The 20,093-nt window shown below is 36.4% G+C and overlaps 1 protein-coding gene across 4 annotated transcripts in view; it reads right to left on the reverse strand.

The window, feature by feature from the left end:
- PDS5B (PDS5 cohesin associated factor B) overlaps positions 1-20,093 on the reverse strand; it is a 100,295-nt gene that overhangs the window by 72,939 nt on the left and 7,263 nt on the right. For all 4 annotated transcript variants that reach the window (XM_041487310.1, XM_041487312.1, XM_041487311.1 and 1 more), the window contains exons 2-3: positions 6,687-6,812; positions 3,094-3,297 (exon numbers count right to left, since the gene is read on the reverse strand). In XM_041487310.1, the coding sequence (XP_041343244.1) occupies positions 3,094-3,297; positions 6,687-6,794 (312 nt within the window). In that variant the 5' untranslated portion in view covers positions 6,795-6,812. The remainder of the gene's footprint in view (positions 1-3,093; positions 3,298-6,686; positions 6,813-20,093) is intronic.

The following is a 20,093-nucleotide window of genomic DNA, read 5'->3' on the forward strand; positions in this document are numbered from 1 at the left end:
ATCCCTCCTTTAAAAATTAGTGCCTGAACACTAGCAGGCCGTCAGTCCCCACCCAAAATGAATTGAAAACAGGTACACTGGAAGGTTCTGTAAAGTTTAGATCACATTTAATCTGAGTCTCAGGGAAGAATGAGAATCAACTGAAGAAGAAAGAGGGCATGTGACAGACTGAACAATGCCAAACATAAAAACTATTTAATCTTAGAACCCATGCTCTGTGTTGATTATTTCTGTTAGATTTTACTTGTAGAGGTAAATCTCAATCAGTTCACTTAAGCAAGTATCTCAGCTTTTATCCTACAGCTCAGTATGCAATACTTATCTACTGAATGTGATTCAAAGACCCTATTAACTTTCCAAAAGAAAGTTCTCATCGTTGTGCTGTATATAACTACAGACATTAATGAATAGGATATATGTACAATAAGTCCAACACCTGAATGTTTCAAATAACAGCATGGTTTGAAAAAAGTAAGCATTTACTCCTAAACCATTTTTTCCTATTCCTATTTAAAGAAAGCAAGACAGACTAAACTCAGAAGTACTCACTAATTTTTAATATCTCATGTACTTTGACCAAACATTTTTCCCTTTTTTAAGCACGCATAACATACTGCTTGAATATACATCAATAAATTCAAAACATGGGCTAAAATAAACTTTGGCTGCAGCCAAAAAATTGCAATAATTTCACAACTGGACAACAGGTTTTCATATGAGACTGCACAAAGCAAGTCTACACTAGAATCCAGATTTCAAAAACCAAAGTGCTCACACTTCAACTTCAGGGATTTTTTTTTTTTTTGTGGATTGCTGTAGTGATGTTAATTAACTACATAATGGCTTCAGTAATCACCAAAGTCATGACTCTCACCAGAGAACACCTTCAGATAACTGAATTTCTGCTACCATATACCCTTTTTAAAATCTACATTTCAGCAGAGACAGGTAGACAGTCCTTCTGTTTAAGTCATTTTCAGCTGACACACATAAATGATTCGATTATCTTCCCACCAGAAAATGAGATTTGGGCTCTAGGCTTTACATGGACTGAGGAGGGCTCAAAGTTAGAAGTTTCGAGATCCCAGAAGAGCAAATCCACTCCAGCTCTGTTTTTATTCTACTCATGACATTTTCCATCCCTGTTATCTCTCCTTCCATGATCAGCAAGGAATGTAAGATTTACACTGATGATACACATAAAAGAGGAAAACCTGAGATTGTTATCTCTTTCCTCAGCATCTCACTTGCACAATATGTAAGGTACAAAGAGTTCCACTGATTCCGAAGCAAGGGCAAAAACTTAAGATTTAAGTCTTTTCCTCTCAAGAAATTAAGCCTTTTCAGCTCTCAACTTTGCCATTTTTAACTTTGGTGTTAAACATACAAGATTAGACTCAGCTGCAGTATGGATTTAATATTAAATACTGGGTAAAAATAGTGCCAAGACATAACCCAAGAGGAAGCATTCTTCCTCTTACCTCTGTCATAAAGTGGAGGAAACTCTTCGACATTTCTATCAGAGCTTGTCCTGCAACCACAAAAGCTGATTTCAGAAGAAACAGGTTTGCAAAAAACCTACCCCAGCAGCCCTAGGCAAAGGTCCCTACTGTTTGGCTTTTCTTTATTTCTCAAAATGTGTTTAGAAAACTGCATCAAGAAACTGCATTCTGAAATCCACACAGATTACAGAAATCAATGCTGGCAAGTGGAAGTCCCTCATCCATTCCAAGTTCTATCCAAGCAGTGGTTGTAGTATTCTGATACTTCAGATGAGATCAGTACTGTAAACCTTCCAATATTGTACACTACGAAATCTGAAGCTTAGTAGCATTTGGTAGATCAAATACTCTAAGGAGGAACTTAGTTAGCCCAACTCAGAAAGAGAAATTAAAGCTCTAAGCCTAACAAGCAAATGAAAACACACTAAAAACTGAAATAGAAATCAGGACACCTGAAAACCAGACTTAAATATAGAGAAAGCTAGTATTTATCTCCAGTTGAAGATGGTGCAATCAATAAGTACAGGAAGCAGATGCTGTACCTCAGATTACACACTAATTCAGAATTAAGAAAACAGAACTAAGAAAAATCCCTAGATATCTCTCCAGTATGTCTGTTAACAAAAGATGTACTACAGCAGTTGAAACTGCACTGTTTCCCTAATTAGGAAGCACTGCTGGCGCAACCACTACATGAGAAATTGAGTGATTTCCTCTTAAGTGATAATAGATAGACCATCCACCACAACCATCTTTTTATCCTACTGTGGAATAAACAAAGACCAAATCAAACTAAACAAAAAAGACCACACACATTTCTAAATCAGGGAGACAAAAAAGCACGCATTTTTCAGTGTTACTTTCACCTGATTTTTTGTAGATTTCCCCCAAAACTCTGTTCATCACTCTAGATTCTGACTGTGCAAGGAAAACAGTTTGATTTTGAGAGTTGGGAATTAAGTTAGATTTCTACTTTAAAAAGTAAAAGAACCCACAAAATAACATAAAATTTATTTCTTTCTGGAACAAATTAGTCAGATCTGTACTTCCTTTTCAAACCTGACATTTCTCTATCAACCATCTCCATCTAGTGGGATCAGTGATGTTTGTAATTGCAGAATTTTCCAAGTCAGATCAAATATCATTTAACTCTGTACAAAAGTACTTGATCTTTGTTCCAATAGAACCTTTATCTATAAATATACAAGTACCCACCTCTTGGTAGTTTGATTTGAGATGCAGGGGTATTTTCCCAAGTGAAGGTATTAGCTATCTTGCAAGAGATTTTGATAAAAGCTATACATATGAGCAATATTTCTAAGGTAAACTAACCTACAAATCCCAAAAACAGTTCAATACAGTAATTATTTTCAATACAAATCCAAAACTCTGCAAGTTATTGGAATATGTACTGTATAGCCCTTTATGCCACGGACAATTGACTTGACCAATCACATCCCAAAATGAAGTGAAAACTTTGACCTGTTTAGGCTGAACCAGAAATAAAAGGAGGGAAAAAACAGTCATGACCAATTACATTAATCACTGAGTGTAAAAACCTGCTATGGAAAAAGAGATTAATTTTATTTACCTTCAGTTTATCCGGTGAAGTGTATGGAGCTTCAGGGGCATAAATTCTGAAAATATCAGCAAGACAACATGCTACCAACAAACGTACATCCTTATCAGGATGTTTGAGGAAAAAATCTGAAGCAAGATGTAAAGCAAGATTTAGGTACAGCTCCTTTTCTTCTTCAGAGTCCTGGTCCATATCCATGAAAGTTTTCACAACCATCTAAATAGACAGACACACATTAGTACATAAAATGAAATATTTTGTCTTACAGAATCCTTACTATAAGTTACTTTTCTGGTCTTCTCCAACTTCTGTCAGAAGCATTATTAGCTGTGCAGTAGTACTTACTTGAGCAACCAGTGTTTTCATTTTTCAGGGCACAGGAAAGACCTGGCCAAGTCCTATATCAACTGTCCCAACACACAGACTCAGCAGAAATACTGAAAGCCTAGTTGTAGACTTCCCAAATATTTCTGAGAAACCATATAATCAAGTTTGACAATGGAAGAAGTGCAACAGCATTCACTGTTACAGCCATTCACTTAAAAATTAAGAAAATGGCAAAACTTTATTAAAAATATTTGTTTCTCTCTCAACTATTCAGTGACAATTTTTTTTCCTCCTATTCTCTTTCAAGTTTTTGCCTATTACTGCTCTGAGGAAAATTCTATTCCCTGTGCTATCCAGGAGCAGAGCCCACACTTTCAGCAAATGCAGATATATAAATCCAGGCAGCTCAGTGGCAAGGATGTTGTCTAACAAGACTAAAATGACCACTAGGATTATTAGGATCCAGTTACTGAAGTTATGGAAGAAAAAAAAGAGTCTGGGACACCAAATATTTAACGTGCTGAATAAAACAAAAGCAGGAAAAGCTGTATTTAGTAACTGTTAGTTGATGAGAATTCTCACACTTGAAAAGCTTTCTGAAGGAGAGGAATTTAGTGACAAAACAAAGTAATTCCTTATCTGACTCACAGAGGCAGAATTATTTTAAGGAGTTCAGCTCTTGTAACATTAACAAAATTATACTAAAGACTTAATTAAACAATCCTGAGAATTAAAACCAAAACTCCCATCTATTTCTTCAGTGCAAGAAGAGATGTTATTCAAAGAATAATAATGTAAAGTCCTAGAATCCTGTAACACTGCAAACTACTTTACTTTTCTATCATTTGTTTTTTGGTTGGGTTTTTCTCCCCCTCCAAGAAATTTACTATAACTGGTCATGGAACAACAAGCCCAACTCAAAAAAATTCCAAACTTCTGCATAATTAGGATCACAGAAGCTGTGAAGTTTTCAAACATATGAGAATCCAAAAGGCACAGAAGACCAGCAGCTTATGCAGACATAACTTCCATTGCAAGAAAAATAAAGTCCTCCCCAGTCAGGCACAAGATTAACCACCTGAAGTTTACTGGTGCCCTTACACACTAAATAATTTACAAGTCAGAACTGTTTTCATTTCCATGAAAAGTAGTCTTTTCATACTTCTTGCAACAAGTATGGGTTTTTTCTACTCTGGAAATGAACCCTTCATGTTTTTTGCTTGATAACATGAACATCTGTACAAATCAGGACAACAAAGATCAGTCATCCTGTCTGCAGAGCAATCCATCACAGTGTTTAAGGAAAAACAAAGGAAAACAAGCTAGTTGTCCTATCATAGTTTTCCAGATTGCTGCAAAGCAGTAAGTTAGAGGACTCCAGAGCCTGAAATCATGCCCAGATCACCACAATTTACTCCTGGATCTTCATTTTCCAGATGTGGCACATATTTCTTAACCCATTCAATTTTTATTACATCATTCCACAGAAACAAGCTTTGGAATTTACTTGTATAAAACTGACATAAAAGTGTATTATTAGACTGCTTGTCTAAAATTAATATTTCATTAGATGATGACTTGGTTCTCGTGTATTAAAAGAAACTGTGGAAAAATGCTCTTCTCACACTATTCATCATTTCCAAGAGTTTATCTTGGAGTTTATCTAAGTTACCTTCTTTCTCTCCTCAGTGCTACTTCACAACTGTTACAATTTAGCTTCTATCTCATTTCCAAATCTATTATAAACTACAAGAGGGCATCAATTCAAAATGCATCAAATGTCCAACGTAAGTTATACTAATACAGAAATTCACTCTGAATATTTTCCATTTTATTCTCAGATTTCTCAATAATTTGCATTTATATTAATATATCATTATCAACAAACAGCAGAACGTCTGCTTGTGCACAGAAAAGTGCTTTTTCCTAATAACTGCATGAATTTGGCAGTCAGAGAAATCAAGAGGCTAATAGTTCACTTATTTACCAACTACTGTTCTTTAGCACCTGCAACTGTGTTTATAGTGAAGTTCTGTACACTTGTGGTGTAGCATGGATCATCCAATCTCTTATAAAAGAAATACTGCAGTTTTTTCCCTGCCTAAGCACCAATGAATAAACAACACAGCCAGAATAAACTAACAAGAAACACAAGACATCTTACAAGGTCCTCTTATTATGCAAGACAGATCAAGATGACAGAAGGGACTAGACATTCAAGGCCAGAAATGAAATTAAGCTACAGGAGAAAAAGGATTAATAAGAACTGTGGCACTGCATTTCCACAAGCAGAAAAAAATATGCAAGTGCTAACAAAGAATTCCTTCTCACAGGAATCATTCATATGTAAAGTTATAAATGTTGTCTTTCATTCAGCATCATAGAATGCAATATACTCACTGAAGCCCATCAACCAAAATCCCAAAGCCTAGACAGGTTACTGGGGGGAAGGCAAAAAGCAACCCTTGTGTTTTGGGATTTTATTGGTTTTTGTTCATTTACCCATAGTTCCAAATGACTTAAAACTACTTCTTCAGAAAACTCCAAATTAAGCTCTTCTGTCTGTCAGAAAACAAGGTTCCCATCCCACATCTGTTCCCTCCTGTTTCACAGGGCAAGCCCAAGCTGCAGGCATTCCTTCTGCACAATACAGGCCTGCCTTTTTGTGGGAATACACAGGTAGATACAGAACTTTTGTAGTAACAAAATTAGCCTCCCAATCTGTCCAACTTTTCTATACGCTTAGGCCAAATGAAATGGTCAAGAAATTCAAGGCAGAAATATATCAAAGACTGTAAGTATAGTCAAAGTATATAGACTAAAGTATAACAAAAGTACCTTCATCATAATACAGGCTAAAACAATGAGAATAAAGGTTTTTATAAACAAACCAAAGAGCATGAAGGCATAAAGCGAATGTATTGAGAGGTATCCAAATTATTTCCAAAACTATTACTCTCTTTCAGAGAGGAAAATACTGGAAAACAATGAAAGTACTGACTTAGCATAGTAGCCGAAATAAAATTTAAACAGTATTTTAAATTAATGCAGCTCATTTCTATTTGTGATTTTTAAATGCATTTAAACCTTTTCTGAACAAGCCATTTCAAGAAAGTGGTAGAAGAGAAGGCACAAGAGCAAACAAGTTTCTCCAAGGCATAGGAAAGGTAAAGCCCAAAGAAAAAAGAAACCCTTCCAGATACAAAATATAGTAATAGGATTATTGAACATCTTTTAACAAGAAACTTTAATCTGCAAGCAATTAGTTGCTTACTAACCTTTAGCCTTCTCACCATCTCTTCTTTAGATATTTTATCAGAGATTTCTTTGACTCCTGGAGGATATGTGATTTTTCCATCATTGGCTCTCGTCTTTGAATGAGCCATGATTTCACGGTTTTAAAACTGTGGAAAGAAATTAAGAAGACAATGCTGTTTAACTAGTTCATGTTCAACCACATCTGTCCCACTCTGACAAACAAAATCCAACTACATATATACCAACAAACCCATACAAACACAAAAAAGAAAAAATATTTTGATTGGTTTTGATTGCTTTCAGTAATCTATACTGTGGGAGACAGCAACAGTTGTGACATCCAGGTAGATTGTCCTATGACACAACAAAGCTTTCAAGAAGTACACATCAGAAAAAAGCTGAAACTCCTCATTTCAGAATGCCATTGATCTTCCCACTAACATGAGGCAACCAAGAATCTTACTGTACTGTATGATCTGTTTTCACCTCTTGGTAATAATAGATCCTAGCCTTGGTTGTTCAGATATCTAAAGTGGACTTTGTGCTCATTTTTACTCTTTTGGAAAGCAATTTTCCAAAAAGCCTAAACACCAGTGCTGTTAATTGTTACACATCACCAGTTCTAACTCCCCAATACTACCAGAAAAGCAGCAGACAGAGAATGAAATTAGAGTCAGAAACAGAGCAGACCAAATACAAGTCTTTCCTCTATGCCACTAAAACCAAGTTTTCAAGTGAAAGACTGCAGATAAGCAATGGTATCTTCTTCCTAAATTCTAACTAGGAACACAACTCAGTTACTTAGTTTCTCAGTCCCTTTAAACTGTTACAAATGAAGACTACCATGTAATCTACTCTAAATTATGCAGAGTTTCATTGCTTCAGAGAAGGAAGCTGAACTGAAACCTCTACTTACATAAAAGCAATCAATACAAAAGACGGTGAAAAAATCTAGGTGGCATGTGTGGGAACAACCAGGATCTTAGCAAAAGACTGTACCAGGGCAGTTACAAATGAAGAATGTAACAAAAGAAACAAATTTCTTTGTCATTGTTTTGATACTTTTCTTTATTTAGCTAAAAGTATTATCCACTTCTAGCAGTCATGACTCTTCCGAACTGTGAATCACAAGTATTGGGATTTGTATTCTTTAGTTCATATTTCATGAAAACAATCAGTTACAGATTTTGCTTCATATTCACCTAATCTTTTACCAAACAAAAAGTTAACATTGGCTTTTAATTTTTTTTTTTTTTGCAAAGAACATATACAGTATAACAAATTTTATTTCTGTAAATAGGGAAAACATGAATAGAACGAACATAATCGGATTTCATTCAACAGGCATGACATGCAATGTACTTCAACAGACAGACAAAAGTCAATTCAGTTTCTTGTGTCATCTTCTCTGCACCTACATGCACCCAGCAGTGGAACAGTGCCACATGCTTGCAGTTGTAGTAAAAATTGACAATGACAAAGCTGGGAGAAACAAAGCCCATTGAAGTAACTTTTTCTAATACTAAAATATGATGCCACTTTTATCCCCGTTATATTTCTTTAATGCACTGCCATGACACGTCCATGTCAAGTCTAGGACTCCTCAAAAGCACACAGAAATTTTAAGTTCACTTTCCTTGACATTTGATACAGATATTACACTCTACCTTTCAGATAGGTTGATGTTATATATTACACCTAAATTCATTTTAACAGCTCATCATAGCAGAAGGGAGCCTTGCTTGCCTGAATCTGAGAATGTATAAAAGCATCAGATGCTTTGTTGGACCAATCAAACGCACCAACTCAAAAAACAAGCCTAATTGTTTTTGAAAAGCGTGTGACAAGCATCAAAGCTAATTCAAGGGAAAGAACAGGAACTAAGGGAACTGGGGAACAAAACCCCATTTTCCAGCAGTGGATAGCTGTCAGATCAGATCAAATGCAGTGGAAACTTGATTAGAACATGATGATGTAGTCCCATTTGGAGCACATTGGGAAATAATTCAAAGACTGAAACTCATACATTACAGTCAAGTTCAACTGCACAGCCAATATGTCCAATGGCCATGCAACCAAGCTTTTAAGCTTCAGTAGCATCCAAGGTCTGGATGAAACTGAACATCTGTATTGTGTTTATGTGGCAAGGTTCTGGTAGTGGGGAAGGCTGAAGGCATAGCCCCTGTGGGAAGAGACATGGGATGCTCCCATAGCAAACAGAGCCAGATCCAGATAGCTTCAAAATGGACTCATTCCTTGCCAAAGTTGAGCCATCAGTGACACTGGCAGTGCCTCTGTGATAACGTATTTAAAAACTGACAAAAAATGCTGCACAGCAGTTACCAGGAAGAAAAGTGAGAAAAACACGAAAAACCTGCAGCTGCCAAGGTTACTGAAGAATGAAAGCAATCTCCCTGCATTTATTTTGACCCATGAACATTTTTGTCTTATTTCCTTCCCCATTCCATTAAGCAAGAAGAGCGAGCAGCAGTGTTAGCACCTAACAGCCAGCCAAGGTTACAGACAGGGATGTACACAGCTTATCCTCCTCAGAAGTACAGAAAAAAATAAATAGGACTTAATTTTCTAGAGAATTAATACACCTAGTCTTACAGGGTCAAAAATAATTCTAAAAAGGTTCTAAAAACAGAACATAAAGAATAAAGAATTATAAACCTTCTAATGCTGAGAGAAACAAAAACCATTCAAAAGAAACAGCAGAAAACAAAACCTATCATTAAAAAAAAAAAAATGAATGCTAAGCTGTGCATACCTAGCTTTATCAAAATAATCTGTGTTGAACACTTAGACACTTAGTAGAATCTAGGATTTTATTTTGGGGGGGGGGGTGGAGGGAGGGTGTTTTTGTGATTCTAACCAAAAGCAAGTCTCTGTGATTTCACATTAGATACATCAGCAGTTTCAGTGAACTTCTGTCATGGAAAAAAGACAGTAACAGCTAAGAACAACAGCCTCAAGGCCAACTGTATGTACAACATGTTGAAAAAAAAATCCATAAGCCAGTGATGTAATATTCAATGACTGAATTTCAAAAAGCTTTTAAAATTCATTTTTATAGATTCAGTGTATTGCAAAAGAAAACAGTCTAAGATGACAAGCATTTTGAAAGAAGGAAATTCTTTCAAAGCATCTTTGAGATTCAACAGACTCAGCTGACAGTTTCTATTATTTTTTTAACAAATGATATTTTAGAAGTTCTCCACCATGTCTTCAAAAATCCAGTATTATTTCATATACTCCAATGGAAAGGAAAGAGCACACGTCTTACAAGAAGAGGCTGAGGGGGCTGCAGTTGTTTAGCTTGGAGAAGAGGAGACTCGGGGAGACCTTACTGCTCTCAAAAACCATCTGAAAAACTTGTGGTAATGTGGGGATTGGTCTTTTCACCAGGTAATCTATGACAACACAAGAGGAAATGGCCTCAAATGGCACTAGGGTAGGCTTAGATTTGAAATTAGGAAAAATTTCTTCACCAGAAGAGTGGTCAGGCACTGAAACAGGCATCCCAGAGAAGCTGTAGAATGGCCATCCTTTGCAGTGTTCAAAAGGTACGTGGATGTAGCACTTGGGGACACGGTTTAGTGGAGAACACAGTGATTCTGAGTTAACAGTTGGACTTAATGATCTTAGAAGTCTTTTCCAACCTTAATGATCCTATGAAAAAGGAAAATGTTCACATGGATGCCTTTTTTAACGCAAGAAAACAATTCAGATCATTAATTGCTTTGCACCATGCAGAATCCCAGCACACAAACTAAACTTTAAAAAGATGTGTCCTGCTTCTGCTGTTTAAGGATAAAGAAAGGAGATAGATGTCACAAGAAACTTCAACAAATATTTAACAAATTCTAGTCCCAACAAATAGGAATAAAAATCATGATTCAATCAGACTTTGGTTTTTTCAGTTCTGTTACACAGTACTGTAAGCTAAGTCTTCAAAAACTATGAAGAAAATAAATATATTTTAAGCTAATAGTGCATTTAAAATACAAACCCTACTCTTTGTACACACAGAAATGATACAGTAGGACTTAAGATATCCAGGAACTGCTTGTTTCAACACAGAAGCACCACTGCAATTGTAATTTCTCAAAGACCTAAAGTCAGGAACCAAGAGCCAGTCTGTAGAAGTATACCGAAAAATAGTATGTATAAAATAGCATGACAAATTAAAAACTAAGTTATAAGGGAGGCAGGGTGGAAGAAACTACTACAGACAAAAGAAAGAAAGATGACAAAACACATACCCTTTTTACAGTGACAACAGGAAAACTAAAGCACAGGAAAAAAAAACCCAAAAGCGGAAGTTATATTTATTGGACATTAGATTAGGATGGATCAACAAGTCATTCACCTCTTGTGACAAAAATCAAAATACCATATTTAATGTAAAATATGACTATCAGCCAGACCACAAATGGGAACAATCAATTAATCTGAACAGAGTTAATTAGTAATAAGTACCTCTGCCAAAATTGGTCAAGCTCCAATAAATAAACTACACATGAGCTCTGTACATAATCAGTAGCATCCAACAGCTACTCAGTTCCAGCTAAGTCCACTGGCCATTATATTACTAAAACATTCAGATGTTTTCTACACAGCAGATAACTTTATGAATAGCTTAACGTCACATATACTACTTGCTCAAGACTTTAAAATACAGATTGTGATTATGCAAATAAAACATGGATTGATATCTTGCACATTAAGTGTCTATGCAAATATACTTCACAGGTCAATAAATATCATTAGAGGATGCTAAGTCAATGATCTAACTGGAGGACTTAAACCACACTCCATTTAATTGTATTTTGTTTGGTTGGCAGTTGACATGGCCTATGGTGATTTAATTAACTGTGCCAATCATTAAACAAACTGTGCCTTAACACACATGAAGACATCATGTGTCAACAGTGACTTTCCAGAGATCTATACATGTGTTTAAATCCTCATCCTCCAGATAGTTTTGTAGAAGTCTTACCCAAGTGATGAAGCAAACTTTAGCAAAGCAAACCTATATTCCTCAAAAGTCTGTCTCCTGCCTTTCTATCCTCTTAAAAATCCAGAATCCAAACATGAGGACCTAGAAGATCTCCAGAAACAGTAATCAACTTAGCAAATTCTATCATCATCATTTTTCAGAACTTTTACTGAAGTTACATAATAATCTCTACAGCTATTCTTAAGATATTTTTTAAATAATGTATATAAAATCAAAGCAAGTATACATCAAATTTATGTAGGCTAATATATATACTTCTAAATCTATGTTTGCAAGACATTTTTTACTATGCCAGTGAGAATAACACTTTCCTCATCACAAAGGTATTACACAAAGGTATTACAAGCTCAAGTGAATTTAATAAGTGGTTCACATGGAAAAAAGTTTGAACGTGTAAAGAACTAAATATACATTTCCACATACCATCCCAACAAGAAATTGTAGCCAAAAAAAAGAATTGGCAAATATTCATTAACACTTCTCCGCAACCAAGCAGGATGACCAGTGGCCTCTTACTGTCACAGGCCATTTCATTAACAATCCAAAAACAGTTTAGAAAATGCAAAAACATTTTCCTAAATTGTCTCACAGGATATTGCAAGGAAGCAAAGTCTTTTCCATCTCATAAATCACACTACAGATTTCACTCCAAAGCTCTATTCCTTTTTCAACAGTTTGTCAATTCTTTTTATTATTTTTATGCATTTTTTATTTCTGCACCCTCATCCTTGTATGAATTAATATAAACCATGACAAATACTTGAAGATCCCTAACTTTGTTTCAACAACACTGGATGTATGAAAAATTTTGTCAAGATGCAATTTCCACAAAAGATGCAACAAGATATAATTAAGAGATTACTCAGCAACTTACAGAAGTGGGAGAGGCAGGCATCTTTCTACTTCATTAGTATTATTAATAAAACACAAATAACATAATTTAAGTCATTTACAGAAATTCTTTACATCCGGCTGGCATATAGCTGATTGACAACAATTGATCAAGGTGAGAAGTGATTTTGGTGTTAGAGACTTGCATTATCCAACTGCCACTAAACTAAATCTATTTCCATAATGTATCTACTGCTAGGGAGTTATAACTTGGCTACGAAAAGCCAGTCCAAGCTGAAATTTGGCAAGCTGAAATTAATTTTTTGCTGTTGAATAAGATAGAAAACTTCAGTGTGTTGGACCAAAGGTGCTTACATAAATCCAGATCATTCTTCATACCAATTCAGGTATAATGCCTAGACTAATACTTTCCGTTCTCTTTTAGAAATGTATCATGCTATACTGTTTACTTAACTATCATTAAATCAAGATACTAGTATTATCAATAATATAAATAAAATGCTAGCTTTCCATTTCTGTAAGGTAAGGACTGTTACAGGAAGAATTTACAGAAGCCACTAATTAAATGTTTTCTGGAATGAAGACGCAAATTATAAGGTAAAAGTAACACTCTCAGTCCAACAAATGACATAAGTAGTACTGGGTTTCACTACAGAATGTCATTAATGGCAATCCTATGTATGACTTGGACAGTCATACATAAGTACTAACCTGTTTAAATTAGGAAATACTTTTTTCAAACTTACACCAGAAAATACAGCAAAGAACATTAAGTTTCTTTATTAACATATTAACTTTGTGGAAAATTAAAAGATGTGCAGGTGGTAACTGTGCAAGAAGAGACATCATCACAATGTAGAGTGGATTTAGAGGATTCAGAAACGAACAAAGAAGAAAAGACTAACACATGATACCAAAATCAGCACATGTGCACTAAAGGGCCTAAAGCAACTTAAACAGAGTTGCAATCAGTTAGCAAATGATCCCAGGCAAGTCCTCACTTCCACTGATAAGATTTTTTTTCAAACTTCATTAAAGAAAGCCTCCCAAAGATTTAGCAAGTAGAAAGTATTCAGTACCAACTTATCTCAGCACACAGCTCTCTCCAGTGGTGTTGTAGACACTTGCAGCTTCCACAAAATGTAAGTGACCCAACTTAAAGTTTCAGCATTTTTCCAGATGTTACTGTTGTCATTTTTCTTTTAATATAACTGCCCCTTTTTTATGCCATTTATGAAACAGCATTTTCCCTGAAGCACACTCAGATTTAAAAAAAAAAATCGGAAACTGTACAAAAGAACTGAAGAATTTACCATTAAACCATTCAACAACATAAGGAAAAATAAAACTGACTTATTATTGTGAGATCTCTGCTTTCCCACTTCTACTCAAGACTAAGTAACAAGGACTAGGAATTAAAATTGTTCATATCTGTGTATGGCTGCAGGAAAAGAAATTACAAAGAGATAAAAACTGGAAGGCAATAGTAAAAGAATGTGACAGAGAAAGAAGAGTATAGGCTGACTAAATATGATTTTAATAAAATAGACATCTGCAATATATTTGTCAGTTAGCCAAGTACTAGGGAAAACATTCCTTAGGTAGTCACATTATTCAAGCATACTACACAAAATCTTAAGAAAAGACAAATATGACCAGTCCTCAGAGTGTTCAAACAGAAGTGAATTGCTGATGTATGTAACTCCAACAGGGGGGTCATAGGCAATGTCCGTGTCAAAGGACCAAAATTAAGCTTTAAGCTTTTGTACCCATGACTGGGGTCCAAGAAAAGTTTTTATACTACTAAGTGAACTCCAACAACCACTTAGTGAAATTGTAAGTAGTAATTAGAGCCCTCAAAACAGGACAGCTCTACCACAAAGACCAGGAAATACAAAAATACAGATCAAATGGAAGCCAAACTGAGATATCCACTGTAAATAAGCTTAACAAAAAAAAAAATTGCACTTCAGCAGCTAGAAACAAGGAAGTACTGCTGTATAGCAATGACTGTAAAGAAAGAAGTTACTGAAGCATCCTATATAGGATACTGAAGTATCCTATAAAATCAGCTGAATACCCATTTTCAAAGAAATGACAGGTAAAAATTTCCTGTGACAACTGGTAACAGGTAACTTTAATCACAAGTCACTGTGTCTACACTTACAATCTCACATTTTCAAATCAAAGCAATCACATGGGCACCATCCAAGAATTCATGAACCTCTGTGGACCACAAAGCTTTCTAAAGGTATTTAAAAATTAAGGTGCGGTACCATTCAATTAAAAAAATTTAAATTAACTTTTAAAATTAAGGTACACTCCAAGAAAATAAAAGCAGCACTCCTATTACTAATGCAGAGAAAAAAAATGTAGTAAAACTACCACTAGAGCTGCACTAGTTTGAAATCAGTAATATTTTGAGAGTTTAAGAAAAACCCTGCATGCTGAAGTCAGAATTTCAAAAACAGGGATAAATGTAACTTCTAGGTTTGTCATACTACCCTGGGATAATTTGTGTTTGGTTCCTCTATGATAAAACAATCAACAATTTCCTTGCACCAAGTATCATTTATTATGGAAGCATTAAATTGGAAATCATAGACAGATGGATAAAGAGATGGATGATGATATTGTCATTCAGTAAAACACTGAAAGTTTAGAGCAACAGAAATGTTTGCAAATATAAAGACTGCATATGAACACGTAAACAATTATACACACACTAACTGAAAAAAAAATCAGCTATAAGGGAAAAACAACAGGGGGCTAAAGAGGGGCCAATGCCTAGGTTATAGTCTCATGGTGATTTTTCTACCCAGCATTAATTCTAGGACAAGGTACTTCAAGAACCTGCTCTCCCCAGTGAAGATACTCAAGCACTATCTGCACACAACCCTGTGCAATGTGATCTAGGGCAACCCTGCTTGTGATCAGAGGTTGGACCAGGTCCCTTCCAACCTGAGCCATTCTGTGAAAGAAATAAACAAATGCCCACAAACCCAACACTCCATACCCACCTCAGGGTACTGGGAAGAACTAGCTTGGAATACTCTGTGCAGCCACCAGCACCTATCACCCAGACAGTGCAAACTAGGAGAAGCACCCATGAAGTCTATTACATGAGGACAGCTCGTGCAAAGAGGTGACAAAAGAGACTGCCAGGAGGGTAAGTTGAAAAGAGGCAGAAACCACCATAAACCACACAAATACCAGGAGATCCCACCCAAAGAAAATTAATTACATAAGCCAAAAGGTCAAAGATAAATAGCTCAATTAAAAAACTGATCATGAGAGGCAGACTTCTAGTTTTTAAATTAAAATTTAAGAATTACTTTCTTGTCAATATCTGAAACAAAATATCCAAATAGAATATGGTTGGTACAACTTGATCAATATGCAGAAATTAGCCCCTTGCTTTCATATGGTACATTTGAAAAGCAGACCATGAACTCCACAAAACATTATTTTTCCAGAATCACCAGAAACACTGGAAGTTCTTAGCCTGGTACTCTATAAGAAGAGAAGAGCTGACAGCCTAAGTATCAAAATTCCACAATATTATGGATGTAATGGTTTATGGTTGTAATATTGACACAGCTGTCTTTTACCAGGGAAGTTACTTTAAGATTTAGTAAGGCAGGAATTATTTGTTTCCTTCCTCCAGCTCCTAGAAAAGAATGGGGGAAAAGAGGCAGGAATTACTATTTTTCTTTACATTAACTATTTTCAAAAGCAGTCACAGAAAACTCAGATACCTTGCAATACTTAATTTCAAATGATTAGCAGCTGTAGTACTCACACAAGCAGAGGAAAAAAACCATGCAAGAATGGCATGGAAGCCATGAGGAAAATAAGGGGAACGTAACGGGAAGCAGGAGATAACTACATCACACATCAGGCTCAAATCAAGTTTAACCTCTGTGTTGCCCCTTGGGAGGAAACAAGACTTGGTATTACTTTAGTGTACCATTTATTTGGCTAAAAGTACCTTACTGAGTCTTACCATGAATCTCCTTTGTTTTTTTGTTTTGTTTTGGGGGTTTTTGGTAAGAATTAAAATTTTAAAAATGTCCCTCCCAAGGAAAAAAAAACCCAACACTAAGAATATTTAAAAAACAAAATAAAATACTAAAAATAACTAAAATAAGCAACTAAAATAAAATTTTAAAAAATGCTATCAGGCTACCACAGAAGCAAAATGACATCATGTAAAACTTCACAAGGGTCAACCAATACAAAGTTGCTTGTGTAACAAGTCAGAATTTCTATACCTAAATGACATGTACTTCCATTCTTAACTTTGCATATAATGTTAAAAAACACAAAATTATATGCTTTATATCCCACTGCAAATTATTTGATACATAATTACTAAAGATCAAACAAAAAATGCTAGTGGGATGGATTGAACTGTAAGACCTAAAAAAAGCATGGGTATTCAACTGCAAAGTCCGATGTTGTTCTACACAACAGTGCATCCACTCCTAATCAACATGAATTATAAACAGACATTTATATTATAACTGCATATAGCAATGTTAATACCAAAAACACATTCAGCTGGCTATTTTACAAATAGAAGTTGTCTACCCAGATGGCTTCTATCAGTTCAGCTTTTCTTCCCAGCTAAAACATTTTATTTTGCTTTTTGCAAAACTGTGACAGAAAAGCAGACTGAAAAAAATAACTGTGTCCCCAAAGACAGAGAAAGAACCCATAACTCATCACAAAGTACAAATCAGATGAAGACATACTACAACCAGGTGAACTAAATGCGTTATAAGACCACAAGGACGAGTAACAGTTTTGCAATCTAGTCACCTACTGTCATATATGGATCTATCAGTAAGATCACTGAAAAAAAAAAAGCTGAAGATTCTTTTAATATTTAAGTCTTAAGTTATCTTTGACCTCAACACTCATCCAACATGTATGTGCTCTGCTAATAATATATTGACTCCTGTAACTTTTTCTAATGCAATTATTCATCCCTTACAATTATTAAGCCCGATGGGGTTGAATAGGGTTGAATTTTCACAGAATGGTTGAGATTGGAACTCTGGAGACCACCTGGTCGAATCTCCCTGCTGAAGAAGGGTCACCTAGTGAGGCCACACCTTGAGTGCTGTGTCCAGTTCTGGGCCCCTCAGGTTAGGAATGAATGTTGAGATGCTTCAGCATGTCCAGAGAAGAGCGACAAGGCTGGTAAGGGGCTTGGAACACAAGCCCTGTGAGGAATGACTGAGGGAGCTGGGGGTGTTTAGCCTTAAGAACAGGAGACTCAGCAGTGACCTGATCACTCTCTACAACTTCCTGGAAGGTGGTTGTAGTCAGGTGGGAGTAAGTCTCTTTCTCCAGGCAACATCTGACAGAACAAGAGGACACAGTCCCAAGCTGTGTCAGGGGAAATACAGGTTGGATATTAGGAAGAATTCTTTCACAGAAAGAGTGATAAAATATTGGAATGGCCTGCCTGGGGAGGTGGTGGAGTCACCATCCCTGGATGTGTTCAAAAAAAGACTGGATATGGCACTTGGTGCCATGGTTTAGTTCAGGTGTTTAGCACATGGGCTGGACTTTATGATCTTGAAGGTCTCTTCCAACCTAGTCGTTCTGTGATTCTAAAGCTGGTTTGCCAAGGAGTGCATCCAGGTGGCTTTTGAGGAACTCCCAGGATAGTGACCTTGCAAACACCCAGAGCAACCTGTGCTGGTTCTTGACCACCGTCACGGTGAAAACATCCAGAATGGACCTCTTGTGTTCCAGCGTGTGCACATTGCCTCTGGATCTATTACTGGGCACCACTGACTGGAGTCCCTCTCTAGCTTCTTTGCATCCCACTTTCAGAAATTTACATACATTAGTATATTTTAGTCCTGTTTTTTGTGTAAACAAGAGCATATAGACAGCTATGTCAACTTTCTTGATAATAAATTCACAAACTGGTTCGTTTTCTGTTTAATATTTAGTTATCCTTCAGTTGCAGCTCATCACTCACATTAGGACACAAGTAGATGGAATGAAGCTGCATTGAAGTTCAGATTGGACTTTAGGAAAAGGTTCTTCACCGGCAGGTGATCAACCACCCCCGTCAGAGTTCAATAAGTGTCTGGACAACACTCTTAATTATATGATTTAGTTTAGGTAGTCCTGTGTGGAGCAGGGAGTTGGACTTAACGACTCTTATGAGTTCCTTCCAGCTTGAGAATTTCTACGGTTCTATGCCACATTTGCTGCACAGTGACAGACAAACTCATGGCCCCGCATCACTGTGTGGGCTGTGCTTCCATCAGGCTTAGATCTGTGCTGACATGCAGTAAGGACACGGACCTCATTTTACTAGATTGGATCACTGCCTCACAGTACCCTGTAATCCAATCCCCAAGAAGACCTCTCCTCCTACCCAGGAGAGCATTAACAAAAAATCAAAACAATGATGACAAGTTGTGTACACTCCCCACTGGATTGTGTTCCATAAATAGAAACCACTAGGACAAAAGTAACACCTATAGGAAACTAATGCTTATTCATTTTAAAAGGACAAGGTTTTCAACTGTAAGGAGAAAGTTTTAAATTATTAATAAAGAAATACAGCTGCTTGTACTATGACTGTAAGCATACAATCATGATACAACAGTTCAGAGAGTTTCTACCTATTACTTGAAGGTACAAGAACTTTTCATGCAGACGCAACTGTTCATTGCTCTCTCCTTATTCCCCTGAAGTTAGAAGGTTCACATAGCCAAACCAGACTAACAAACACATCTGGTAAATCCTGCTGACAGCTGAATCCATCACTAATCCACCTGTCTGCTTACAGCCAGATGTTGCTGTTTCTTTAGCACAAAAAGCTGGATTTGTTGACACCTCAGCCAGATTCTCAGTTCAAGAGTAGTCTGTCTTAATTAAGACAAAAACCTCAGCTTACCATAGAAACAGCTGAAAGGTTTGGACACTTCTACTAACTCCACTGAAGAATCAACAAGGTCTATCAGACAAAGGTACTAGAAAGTTTAGGGGTTACAGGAAAGGCATTCAACCAAGAAGCAAAGTTAATAACAGAGGGAAGAAAAAGAAAAAAAAAAAAAAGTAAAAAAATAGAAACAAAACGCACAAAAAATTACAAACAAAACCCTACCGCCATACACCACAGCTGACATATCCTATCAGCCTTGAGGTTCCTAAAATGCACAACATACACAAGTATCTGAAGAGAGGACATCAAGAGAATGGAGCCAGGCTCTTCATTGTGGTGCCGAGCAATAGGACAAGAGACAATGGGCAGAAACTGATGCACAAAGTTCCACCTGACTACGAAGAACAACTCATTTTCCATAGGGATGACTGAGCATTGAAACAGGCTGCCTAGATAAATTGTAAAGTCTCCTCTCCCAGAGACATTCAAAAGCCATGAGGACATAGTCCCAAGCAATGCGCTCTCAGGGACACTGTTGGAGCCAGGGGGCTGGACTAGATGACCTCCAGTGGTCCCTTCCAACCTTTTCTATTCTATGATCCTGTCAAGCCTTAGACGTGTTGAAGAAGG

Source organism: Pyrgilauda ruficollis, unplaced genomic scaffold (assembly GCF_017590135.1).
Source record: "Pyrgilauda ruficollis isolate IOZ18807 unplaced genomic scaffold, ASM1759013v1 scaffold8, whole genome shotgun sequence".
NCBI classification, from domain to species: Eukaryota; Metazoa; Chordata; class Aves; order Passeriformes; family Passeridae; genus Pyrgilauda; species Pyrgilauda ruficollis.